This window comes from Nelumbo lutea, chromosome 1 (assembly GCF_056320005.1).
Source record: "Nelumbo lutea isolate HS-2025 chromosome 1, American lotus-T2T, whole genome shotgun sequence".
Classification (NCBI taxonomy): Eukaryota; Viridiplantae; Streptophyta; class Magnoliopsida; order Proteales; family Nelumbonaceae; genus Nelumbo; species Nelumbo lutea.
The window spans coordinates 103,457,554-103,470,787 of NC_142684.1; the positions used below are offsets into that span (position 1 = coordinate 103,457,554).

General features: G+C 39.1%; 1 protein-coding gene across 1 annotated transcript in view; it reads left to right on the top strand.

The window, feature by feature from the left end:
* LOC148876510 (phosphoglycerate mutase-like protein 1) overlaps positions 1-13,234 on the top strand; it is a 59,217-nt gene that overhangs the window by 15,882 nt on the left and 30,101 nt on the right. The window contains exons 2-4 of the mRNA XM_088967038.1: positions 4,758-4,819; positions 4,965-5,072; positions 5,257-5,336. Of these exons, the coding sequence (XP_088823164.1) occupies positions 4,758-4,819; positions 4,965-5,072; positions 5,257-5,336 (250 nt within the window). The remainder of the gene's footprint in view (positions 1-4,757; positions 4,820-4,964; positions 5,073-5,256; positions 5,337-13,234) is intronic.

A 13,234-nucleotide genomic window follows, 5' to 3' on the forward strand; every position in this document is an offset into this window, starting at 1 on the left:
CTGAATATAGATCAATGGTTAATGGTGTGGCTGAAATCCTATGGCTGAAGTCATTACTTGAAGAGTTGGGTATTAATTATGAGAAGCCCTTAATGCTGTATTGTGATAATCAGACTACTATTAGTATAGCTCACAATCTGGTAGAGCATGACAGAACTAAGCATATCAAAGTTGATCGACATTTTGTCAGAGAAAGGGTTTCATCTCAAGAAGTGTGTCTCCCGTATATCACCTCCAGCATGCAGCTCGCAGATCTTCTCACCAAGGCTATTCCAAGGAAGAAGTTAGAGGCAAACCTATGCAAGTTGGAAATGATAAATATCTATTCCCAACTTGAGGGGGAGTGTGGAGAACATTGATGTGGACCCCACGGCTATGGTCCCCACTATGTTCGTATCGCAACACAACATGTATTCTTTGTTAGTTATGTTAGTGTTAGTTGGTAGTTATTTCAGTTTTTGTTGTTACAACTTGTTATTTCAGCTTTATTATTAGTTTATTTGCCATGCAAGCAATAAGGACAATTCAGCCTTTTTACAATTAGTAAACATATAAATATTAAGAGCGGATTGGCAGATTTGAATAATTTGACCCTCTCTCTCCTTTTTCTAGAACCCTTTGTGTGCTTCTGCTTTCTCCCTCTTTTCTTCTTCTTTTCTCCTTCTGAAATCTTTTCTTTTACTTTCGGATTCAAGACTGATTGTAGTCTTGATCGACTACTACCACAAATGGAATCAGTTTCCAAAGAACCTTCCTTTTTTTGCTCAAACCCTTAATCTGCCAGCAGTTTAACAACTCTTTAACCGACCTTGGCATCACCCAGTTAACCTTCACAAAGTTGAAGAGATGATTCCATAAATGAGCAGAAAATGGGCAGTGGATACACAAATGATCAGTGGATTCAATACTGCAACCACATAAGCTACAAGACAAGTCCGGGACCTGAATGCCTCTTCTCACCAGATTTTCCTTAGAAAGGCACTTATTTAGAGCCATGGTCCATACTAGGAAGCATGCTTTTGTCGGGCTGTTTGGATTCCATATTTGCCGAGCTGGGAAATCAGACCCACCCCTCCTTCCAATCAAAGCAGCTAGGGATTTTTACAGAGAATATACCATTTGAATTCCACCTCCAAAACCACTTGTCCTTCAAATTATAATCCAAAGCTTGATTTTGAAGACTTGACAAGAGATTCACTGCCTCTTCCACCTCCCAATCAAAAAGATTCCTTTGAAAAGAGGGAGTCCAAAGAACTGAACCACTCAAAATGCTATAACACTCAGCAACTGAGGCCTCTTGATCTAAAGCACATTGATATAAGAGCGGGAAGGACTCAGCAAGAGGAACATCAGAGCACCACGGGTCTTTCCAGAATTTGGTCCTATTACCATTCCCCACCCTCATTGAGACTCCCCTAGCCAAATCTGAATAGGTCTTCATAATCCCTTTCCAAAGGGAGTTACCCCAGTTGGGAGGAAAATCCCTAGTTCTCCAATTTCCCCAACTCACACCATATTTACTAGCAATGAGAGATCTCCACCATGCATCAGGCTTTATAGCAAATCTCATATCCATTTACCGAGCAGGGTAGAGTTAAAATTTTTCAGCTTCCTTATACCTAGCCCCCCATCTGACTTGGGGAGGCAAACTTGCTCCCAACTCACCAAATGCATTTTCTTCTCCTCCCAGCCTCTCCAAAGGAAGTCCCTTTGAAGTTCTTCGATCTGATTTGCAACCTTCTTAGGAATATAAAACAGAGACAAGAAGTAGGTAGGCAAATTGGAGAGAGTACTCTTAATCAGAGTCACCCTCCCCCCGAAAGAAAGATATTTTGCCTTCCAAGAAGCCAGCTTCCTTTCCAATCTCTTAATAACTGGCTCCCAAATTACAGAGGAACCACCATTCACCCCTAACGGGAGGCCCAGATATTTAACTGGAAGTGATCCAATCTGACAAGCCAAAATATCTTAACATTCAGCTAAATTAGAGACTTGGCCAACTGGGATGATTTGACTCTTATTCCAATTTACTTTTAGCCCTGTAATCACTTCAAACCAAGATAGAATTCCAAGGACAAGTTCCACTTGAGAGGGCGAGGCATCCACAAAACATAGAGTATCATCTGCAAGTTCCACCCGACACAATAGCAAAACCATCCCACTCTCCCGAACTTGCAACCTTCTTGCATAACAAAGTCAAGATCTCCATTACACATATAAAAAGAAGAGGAGACAAGGGGTCTCCCTGCCTGAGGCCCTTGGAACTATCAAAGAAACCTGCAATTTGCCCGTTTACTAGGATTGAGAACTTTGGAGAAGTGATACAAACTTTAATCCAATTTCTCCATTTCTACCCAAAATTCATCTGATGCAGCACAAGGTCCACACATCTCCAGTTAACATGGTCATAGGCCTTCTCGATATCAAGTTTACAAATCAAACCTGGGGAACCTTCTTTCTTCCTTGAGTGAATGAACTCATTGGCAATAAGCACCGAATCCAACATCTGCTTGCCCGGAATGAAAGCACCTTGGTTGTTTGAGATGACGCTACCAAGTACTCCTTGTAATCTTTCAACAAGCACTTTAGCTAGGATTTTATAAAAACTATGCAGAAGGCTAATTGGCCTGAAATCCCTTATATTGATTGCACCTTCAATCTTTGGAATAAGGGTAATGAAAGTAGAGTTCAGGCTTCTCTGCAAAGAACCCCTCTCAAAAAAATCGTGGAAAACATTCATAATGTCTTGTCTCACTACATCCCAGCATTTAATGTAAGAGAGATTAGTAAGGCCACCGGGGCCAGGAGACTTCTCATCGGCCAACAACTTGATTGCTCCTTTGATTTCCTCCTTAGAGAAAGGACCCTCAATAAGGGAAGATTGCTCCTCACTCAACTGGTTAAAAGGAAGGGATCTAGGGAAAGGTCTAAAAGGCCAATACTCCTTATACAGCTTCTTATAAAAATCTGATGCCACAACCTTCACGTCAGACTCAGTGATACCTACCCTGCCCTCCCCCTCTAGTCTAGTAATTACAAAAGCTCTAGCTCTAGCTCTAGCATTTGCCATTTTGTGAAAAAAATGTGTGCTCCTATCCCCCTCTTTCAGCCAAGCAACTTTAGCTCTTTGCCTCCATTTAATTTCTTCCACCACTGCCAATTTATCAAACATCAACTTGGCCTCCTGCTTTTTTTAATCTGAGCTCCTCAACAATGGGACCAAGCTCTTCAGCTGTATCTATCTCCTTTATGAGACTCAGGAGAGCCTTCTTCTCTGTATCTGAATTCAAATTCTTTTCCAACTTCCAAATCTTTAACCTTGCCTTGATGGCCCCCAGTTTCTTTGCCAATATGAAAGAATTAGTACCCTCTACTTGCAACTCCTCCCAAACTGACTTCAACAAAGGAACAAGATTAGCATCCTCAAACCAAGCATTCTCTATTTTAAAAGGAACTTTGGCTCTCATTCTAGCACCACAAACCAGCTGAATTGGACTGTGATCCAACACTGGCCTAGGAAGAACAATCTGCTTAATCTCCGGAAAGACCTCTTCCCAATTAGATGTAACCAGAAACCTGTCCAGCCTCACAAGAGTAGGAGAATCTTGATTGCTGGTCCAAGTAAACCTGTTGCCATGGAGAGGAAGGTCTTGGAGTTCAAATCCGTTGATAAATTCAGCAAATTGCACCATATCCCTTGATCTTCTCCCACCCAAACTTCTCTCATCCACCGACAATATGACATTAAAATCCCCACCAATAATCCACGGGCAAGAAAGATTCCCCCTAGCCACAGCCAGTTCCTCCCAAAACTCCTCCCTCCGACTTTGATTATTAGGGCCATACACATTAGTTATTTGAAAAACATTATCATCAGCAAACTTCAAAACAAGGGAAATTGAAAAATTCCCAATCTGAGATGAAACCGGATTACACACTGTCGGGTCCCACATGCTCAGTAACCCCCTGCACTTCCAACAGCTGACTTTGACTTCCACCTAACCTCCCCCTCCCCCCAGATACTCCTAATCACTGCTGCCTCCACACTTTCCAATTTAGATTCTTGAATCAGAACCACCTTTGAACCTGAAGTTTTCAGAGAATCACAGAGAACCAACCTTCTTCTCCCCGACCCCAATCCCCTAACATTCCATGCAATGAGATGCCAAGCCAACCTAAATGCATAATTGAGAATGATTATCTAATAAAATCTGAAGGCTCTAAAGTGACAAGGCAGAGGCCAAAAAGATATTGGGTTGGGGAAGAATTCATATTTCAATACTGGTAATCTCATTTAGGTGGGATTAGGTCATGATGATGGTACTGCATGCGTCAATAGATTTTAGTACAATAATAACTCTGGAACCGCTGAAAGCCCGAAAGTAATAATTTTCCCCATTTATATGATCAACTCATCTAGGTGATTCTTGCCCCCATCTCTTGAACTGAATTAGGTCTACCGCAGAGACGGCTCTGACATCAATTTAAAGAATACTGTTCTTAAAAGTAATGGCTTAGTAATATATGCCTATTGCTTATGTCTGCAGCATCCATTATAAGGTACAACTGAGTCTTATATCATGGTTGAATCTTCTTATCAGTTCCCTGTTGCTGACCCTGGTTTTTCAATTCTTTTTCCTGAAAAGTTGAACACAATTGTATTTATTGTGATATACTATTTTGTTGAAAACGATATTAAATCCTTCTAAATTTTTATCTTTGTTTTCCTAGTAAATTTTGCTTGGTCTATTTCGCAGATATGGATAACACTGCAGGTTCTAGCTTGTATCCACTGTATCGCTGTAAAGTTCTGCACCTGGTTAGTATCCACTTCTTTCTTTTCTTTTTTGTTTCTTTCCAGGTTTGAATATGTCGAATCTAATATGAAGGATATTCAGATTGTCTTCTTTCTTCATAACTTTTACTTCCAAATACACTGGGTTCTTATAAAATGATACATCCAGGTGCGACATGCACAAGGGATTCACAATGTAGAAGGAGCAAAGAACTCCAAAGCATACTTATCTCCAGAACTTTTTGATGCCCACCTTACCTCTTTAGGTTGGCAGCAGGTAGTAGCCATTCACCTCTAATAACTTGTTCTTAATTCTATGTTATCATAAAGTCTTTCCCATTTAAAAAACACTTGCATTTTTCAGCTTGATGGTTATGCTTTGTCATTGGTAGTTTGAAATCACTCTTTTCTAATCTTTTGAAAGTAAAATGATTCAAGAAGATTTTGTGTCTCTATAACAGGTTGATAATTTGCATAAGCATGTCCATGCATCGGGCCTTATCAAGAGGATTGATTTAGTAATTACATCTCCTCTGCTAAGGTATTATTTCCAGTGTTTCAGATTCTTTCTAGTATATTTCTTATAATTTTACATTTTAAAAGGATATCTCTTCCATTTCATATAACTATCTAGAAAAATGACAAATATGACTGACCAGTCTATAGAGATAAAGAGAGTTAGTTGAGGGCTATTTTTGTACTTTTACTCTTTCTTGTACAGTAGATTGTTTTGTACATTATCCTATGTATATTAAGGGAAGATTTGTCCTTTTATCTTCTTAATATAAATACCTTTTTCATGGGTGTCAACAATACACACCCACCAAACTGTTTTCTCTTTCTTGATCTGACTCTGACATGGCATTAGAGCAGGTCACGATCTGATCTGCATAAAACTCCTTTTGTACCTGTGTTTTCTCAGTTCTTTTGGGGCCTCCCTAATAGTATTTGGAAAATCTTTAAGTTCCATTGAATCTCTTTTCTAGGGCTGTTTCGATCAGATCTGTACAGACCAGATTTCTGAACTGTTGCACTACTAGAACTGCTTTTCTCCTCAGATCTCCTCTTAGGAACATCAAATCGGCCTGAAACTTAAGATCTGGTGTCACCCAGAGTACTATTGATCCTCTTTTGTCTGCTTTGGGTCGGATTTGATCTAGAAGGGTTTTGATCCATCTCTGGGTTTGGCAAACTGAATTAGTTTCCTTTTTTGGACATCGACTGAAAGGTATTTCTTTCTACTCTTCGATTTGAAATCTATCTACTTCTTTGGAAGCTTGTACTGCTATTCTCCTTTTTGATGGTGTCAAAAAGAATGGCTGTTCTTCCTGTCAAGTTCAATGGTACAAACTATGCTTTGTGGAAGTTTAATTTTCAATTTCATGTTGAGGTAAAGGGACTTTGGGGATACTTGAATGGGTCTATAGCAAAACCGGATGATTCAGACATTAAGGCCCTTAATCAATGAAAGATTGATAATGCAAAAATTGCATCATGGATCCTCGGATCAGTTGAAACTGATATTACAATTTCTATGAGGGGATACTGGATTGCATGTGAGATGTACCAATACCTTGAGAAAGTATATCAACAATCAAACACTTCTAAACAATACCAAATAGAAGTTGATATATTTTCATATCATCAAGAAGAGAGGAAAGTTTAGGAATGTTATGCAGGATTTATTAATCTCTGGGTAGAGTATGAGCTAGTGCATTTGGGAAAGGATCCTTCAAACTGTTGTGTGAGTATATGAAAGAGAATTTTCATAGAAGGAATATTATGCATTTCTTAATACATCTCAGACCTGAATTTGAAGTTGTCATAACCAATATTCCTAGTCGAGGGACTCTTCCTAATCTGGATACTATCCTTAGGTAAATGTTGAGAACAAAAACCAGGCTTGTTACATAGACCGCTCTTAATGGAAGGAAAGAGTTAAACATAGATATTGTCTTCCTTGCAACAAAACCTAAGGGGAAGAAGGATTTTTCCCGAGTGCAATGCTATGAATGCAAGGAGTTTGGGCATGTTGTCTCACACTACAAGAACAAGAACACATGTACTTATTGCAAGCAATCAAGACACATCATTACAGAATGCCCCACTTGACCTTAGAAAAGTGGTGGGTCAAATTAGAAGAAAGGAACCTATAAAGCTTATCATACTTCCATAGAGAGTTTAGATGCCTCCTCCTTTATTGTTTCAGTGGCTTCACAAAATGATACTTCCAATGGTAGTCTGAAGAAAGGATTCAACGGTTCATGTCCTCGGCCATCTCTTACACCTTTTTCTGCTATCAATCTGTCTGGTAAGTCTCCTACCCACTGTCCTTCATCAAATTACCTTTGGATCATTGACTCAGGCACCTCTAACCACATGACAGGGGGCCACCTTTGATCAATATCCCAAACCCCATCTTCCTAATAGACACATTGTTACTACAAATGGTAAAAAATTAGATATACTTGGTTGTGATGATTTACACTTATCTACCTCTAAGTCCTTTTCTTTTCACCTTCCCAAAACCTTATTTGTACCCAAGTTAACCACTAACTTGATTTCTATTGGCCATCTTGTAGAAGATGGTAACACTGTCTTGTTTTCCTCTGATGGTTGTTTGATACAAGGCTAACAAATTGGGGAGGTGAAAGGGCTTAGACTGGGTCAGTTGTTTGCATTGGAGTTTGAGAAGAAGAAGGCCGACTCTATTTCTATTTCTTGTTTACTTTCCACTACTTCTGGTTTTGAATCATTTAATTGTAATAATGGCTAGAACTTCTAGCATAGATGCCTTGGTCACCCTTTTTCTAAGAAACTTGATGATAAGTTGTTTGTTTCTGGTAATTTACCAATTTCTACTACTTCTGGTAATAAAGCATGCATTACTTGTAGTTTGTGCAAGAGCCATATTTTACCATTTCTTTCTCATCCTGAACATACTATAGTTCCTTTTTATTTAATACATAGTGATGTATAGTCATCTCTAGTTATTTCTAGATTGAGATACAAGTATTTTGTAACTTTTATTGAAGATTGCACTTGGTTTACTGGGACTTACTTTCTTTGCAAGAAATCCAAAGTCTACCTTACATTCAAACTATTTCAGGCTTATGTTGCTACCTAATTTGAAGGCAAGATTTATGTTCTACGGTCTGATTTAGGGGGAGAGTACTTTGATGGGAATTTTCAAACCTACTTGAAATAACAAGAAATCCAATCCCAAAAATCATGTCCTGGTACTCCACAACAAAAAGGGGTAGCAAAAAGAAAGAATAGACACATTTTGAGCGTAGTCAAAACCCTCTTGCAAGATTCTCATGTACCCACTTGGCTTTGGGTGGAGGCGGCCAACACTTCTATGTATCTCATAAACCTTCTTCCATCATTTATCCTAAACAATACTTCTCCTTTTCAGTCCTTTTTTCACAAATCCCCAAACCTATCTATGCTTAGAGTTTTTTGTTGCGTTTGCTATGTTCACCTTTTGCTCCATGAATGCACTAATCTAACTGTACATGCAACTTTGTGTGCCTTTGGTGGATACAGTCATGATCACAAGGGATTTCTTTGCTATGATCTGTACATGCAACTTTGTGTGCCTTTGGTGGATACAATCCTGATCACAGGGGATTTCTTTGCTATGATCTTGCAGCCCACCACATTCAGATTTCTCGTAATGTACTCTTTCTTGAGAATGTGTCCTTTGAACATGTTCTTAAATTTCCTGCTCCACAAATACTCCAAGTGTACTAACACCGCCCTTGCAACATCTTCAGACTTACTTCAGGAGGCAACGATCTACATCAGTCTCAATGCCTCTCTCCTCTCTACCACCAGTTGTTGATCCAGTTACTCCATCTATCCTTGTAAGTTCATTTGATCCTCCACCTAAATCCACTGCACCCACTTTGTGCCATTGTTCTAGAATTTCTTGTCCACCTAACCGCTATGGTTTCTCACCAGACCATAGCTCTTTTTTTGCTATTTTATCCACCACAGACATTCCCAAATCTTACTAATAGGCTGTAGCAATTCCACATTAAAAAGATGCCATGGACTATGAGATTCAAACCTTTCTTGAGAATGACACCTAGGACTTGGTTAAAACTCCACCTGAAGCCTCTCTAATTGGGAGTCACTAGATTTACTCTGTGAAGTTAAAGTCCAATCGAAGCCTAGATAGGTACAAGGCTAGGCTTGTTGCTCAAGGTTATAAACAAGAGTACGAGATAGATTATGAGTAGACCTTTGCTACCATAGCAAAAATGACTACAATATGACTCATGTTGGCTATATTTGTAGCAAAACATTGGACAATTTATTAGATGAATGTGAAGTATGCATTCCTACATGGGGAATTGAAGAAGACAGTGTACATAATGCCTTCTCTTGGATATTGTACAAATCCTCATCTTGTCTGTTATCACTGATGCTGGTCTTGTCCAGGGATCCTTAGACCATTCCCTTTTTACCTTACATCAGGAGCAGGGCATGACCGTTCTCCTTCTTTATGTTGATGATATTATAGGGAATGATGCAGGAGTTGTTGATTTGAAGCGGCTCCTCAACGAATCTTTCAAGATGAAGGACTTAGGTCCCTTGATTTATTTTTTGGGGCTCGAGGTAAGTCGTAATGGTTGCTTTGTCAACCAACATAAATTTGCAGTGGATCTTGTTAGAATGGCTAACCTTAGTGATTCCAAGACTATTGATACTCCATTGGAAATTAATCTGAGACTTAGTAAGGATGATAGTTCCCCTCTTAAAGATCCTACTCTCTATTGTTAGCTGGTAGGTAATATCTTACCATGACTCAGTCCGATATATCTTATGCAGTCCAACTTGTGAGCCAGTTTGTGTCATCCTCAAGAGAACTGCATTTGTCTATAGTCCACCAGACTATTAGATATGTAAGGGGGACTTTATCTTATAGTATATTCTTCTCCTCATCCTCCATTAGCCTCGTTGCCTATGTGGATGCTGATTAGGTTGGCTGCCCAAACACTCGACGATCCACTACAGGTTGGTGTGTGTTTTCTTGGGAAACTCTCTCATTTCATGGAAGTGCAAAAAACAATCCGTAGTATCCAAATCTTCCACTGAAGTTGAAAATAGAGCCATGTCCTCAGTGTGTAGTGAAATTATATGGCTCCTAACTCTCCTACATGACATCCTACATGAGTTGTCACCCTTTGTTCCTCTCTTTTCTAGCAATGCAAGTGCAATCAAAATTGCATCCAACCCTGTATTCCGTGAGCATACAAATCATAACAAAGTGGATTGCCACTTCATTCGTCGTCTCCTTCTTGATGGCATTATTTCTTTTCCACATGTGTATTCGGCCTCCAGCTTGTTGATTTATTGACGAAGGTGTGACTCGGGCACGACATATATTTCTCATGGACAAAGTGATGCTTATTCCTAGGCATCACTGAGGGGGAGTGTAGAGATAAAGAGAGTTAGTCGAGGGGGAGTGTAGACATATCTTTCTTGTACAGTAGATTGTTTTGTACACTATCATGTGTATTAAGGGCAGATTTGTCCTGTTATCTTCTTAATATAAATACCTTTTTAATGAGTGTTGACAGTCACTTAGGCTCAGTTTGAAAGGAGTACAAATACAAATATTTGGAGTGCAAAACCTTGTATTTTATTTGTACTTGTATTGTATATATTTGTATTTGTACTCTTTTCAAATTGAGCCTTAGACATACTCACCAAACTGTTGTTCTCTCTTTCTTGATTTGACTCTGACGCAATCTTATTTTTAATAGAGAAGTTTATTCTTAATTAGCATGGATAGAATGCATCCCTGAGACTATAGTTTTGTGCTTTACTCCTTTATGATTTCTTTCTAAAGATTGGGATTCCTTTCATTACTTTTACCTGTACTAGTTTCTGAGCATTTTTTCTTAACATACATTGTACAACCATGTAATAGAGATAGGGAATTTTGTTTGTGTCAAATACCTATAGAAGGTTTAGTATATACATGTATTATTAGTTTTATTTATTAAAGAAAAAATAACCTTGAAACCATAAATTGATAGTAAGTGTTGAAGATTAATCAGTTTTATGATGTTTTTTTATGAGTAGATGTTTTATGTTAGTTGTTAGATAGGAGGTGGAGACCACAGTAGTTATGTGAGTCCAAATATTATTATGTTTTTGTGTCTTATATATACTGTTTTATGTCTTGCCGCCCTATAAGGGCATAATCATCTTTGTACTGCTCTATTACTTTTAATATAAATAATAAGTGAAGGGGGCGACCAGATTATTGCTCTCCTTTCTTTTCAACTTCTCTTCTTTTCTTTTCCTTCTTTCTTCAAGAAACTCCTTTTATTTCATATTTTTTAATTCAGCAAGGGCTAGGGTTTCTAGAAGCATTCTCATGCAGCCCTAGATCAGCCGATTGCATGAAGTAATAAAGGGCTGATCGATCTGCTGTAGATTGCCTAGTTATTGGATTTTTTGGTGGGATCTAGTCATCAAGAAGGTGATCTACTATTCAACATCAAAATCAGGACGAACTGGAGTATGGGGAAGAGTCCTAGAAAAGTTGGACTCTTTGTTTTTTATCTGATCTTGGGCAGCCAGGTATTGTTAGCTTTCTTTTGATTTTCTAAAGAGTGTGGTTTAGTTTCTGGATTTTTCTAAGCCTCCTGGAGTGATCGATTCACTCTTCTCTCTATTGGGAGGCGTGGGGAGGAGAGAAATTTCTCTCCAGCTAGGGTTTTCTTCTTCCGGGAAGGGTTTGTTTTGTGTGTGTGTGATATTAAATTGTTTTTGGAAGGTTTCCAATCCATTTTTTCTTACTATTGAACTGTTTCAAGTAAGATGGAGAGTTGGAATACCGAGATGAAATCGACTGATACTGTGAGACTAGGTGTTGGAGGTAGTAATGATATTTTTGGGTTTGGGATCATTACTACAGTAAAACTTGATGGTACAAATTATTTGGAGTGGGCACAATCAGCTAAGATGGCTATTGGTGCCCGTGGAAAATTAGGGTATCTCACTGGGGAGGAAAAGAAACCTGATATACACTCTTCCCTATGGGTGCAAGAGAATTACACAAAAATGTCCTGGTTGTGTAATTCTATGTTACCACATATTGCAAAAAATTTCCTATGGGCTAATACTGCTAAGGAGATTTGGGATGGAGTGATTGAAACCTACTCTCAAAGACTAAATGAAATTAGAGCCTATCAGTTAAGGAATCAGGTGATAAGTATGAAACAGGGAGAAAAACCTCTTGCTGTGTATTTCTCCATGCTGAAAACCCTATGGCAGGAAATAGATCACTTAGAAATTGTGGTATGAGAAAGTGTAAATGATGCAGCAACCTATCACAGACTGGTAGAGAGGAATAGGGTTTTTGAGTTCTTGGCAGGGTTGAACCCTGAATTCGACATTGCTAGGCAGCATATTCTTTTTAGGGAGGGTGTGACACTCTCTTAAGCCTATGCCTTTGTCTTTGGAGAGGAGAGTGGGAGGAATGTAATGTTGAGACAGCCTGGGATTCACCAGTTGGCTATGGTTGGTACAACAAAACCTAAACCGAATGAAGACAGGGGGAGTAGTATGACTAAAAGGGAAGATAAGAAGGACTTGGTGTGATTATTGCAAGAAGCCTAAGCATCCAGGGGCACTTGCTGGAAGCTTTATCCAAATCTTATACCTGCTCGGATAAGGAACAAGAAGGGAAATGCAAATGTAGCAGTACAGGAGACTCTTCGGTCCCTCTTTCCCAAACGGATTGGAAATCCATTACAGTAGCAACAGTGAGGATAGAATTGGAGAGGCTTGGACAGCTTATGAGTAAGAAAGATTCAACTAGCACTAGCCTTCCAGATGGACAGCAAAATGCAGGAGCTAGCTACACCTCTTCCTTTGCACATATAGGTAGTTCATATGCAACTATAAATCTTGCATCCACTTTAGGGAAGGAGGGACCTCCCTAAATTATAGACTCAGGAGCATCTGAGCACATGATTAATGCCCCTACCCTTTTTAGTTCCTATAAGTTGTGTTCTGGGCAGATGGTTTACATATTCCCATTGCTAGGAAAGGGACAGTTAAAGTAACCAATGATATAACTCTGTCTTCTGTTTTACATGTCGCTAGACTTCATACCAACCTACTGTCTGTTAGTTCTTTGAAAGAATTTGAATTGTTTCTTGACCTTTCTTCCTGATAATTGTGTTTTGCAGGATCTGGAGTCAAAGAACATGATTGGGAGTGGTCGTGCGGTGAATGGAGTCTACCTTCTGGATGAGATTCCAAGATATCAAGGCCATCTTGTTAGTAGCAGCAGTAGTAGTGGGTCTGAGTCAGTGAACCAGATTATGCTCTGGCACAATCGCTTGGGACACCTTTCTTTTAATTCTTTGAAATGTCTTTTCCCAAAGTTGTTTGAGTCTCTTCAGTTAT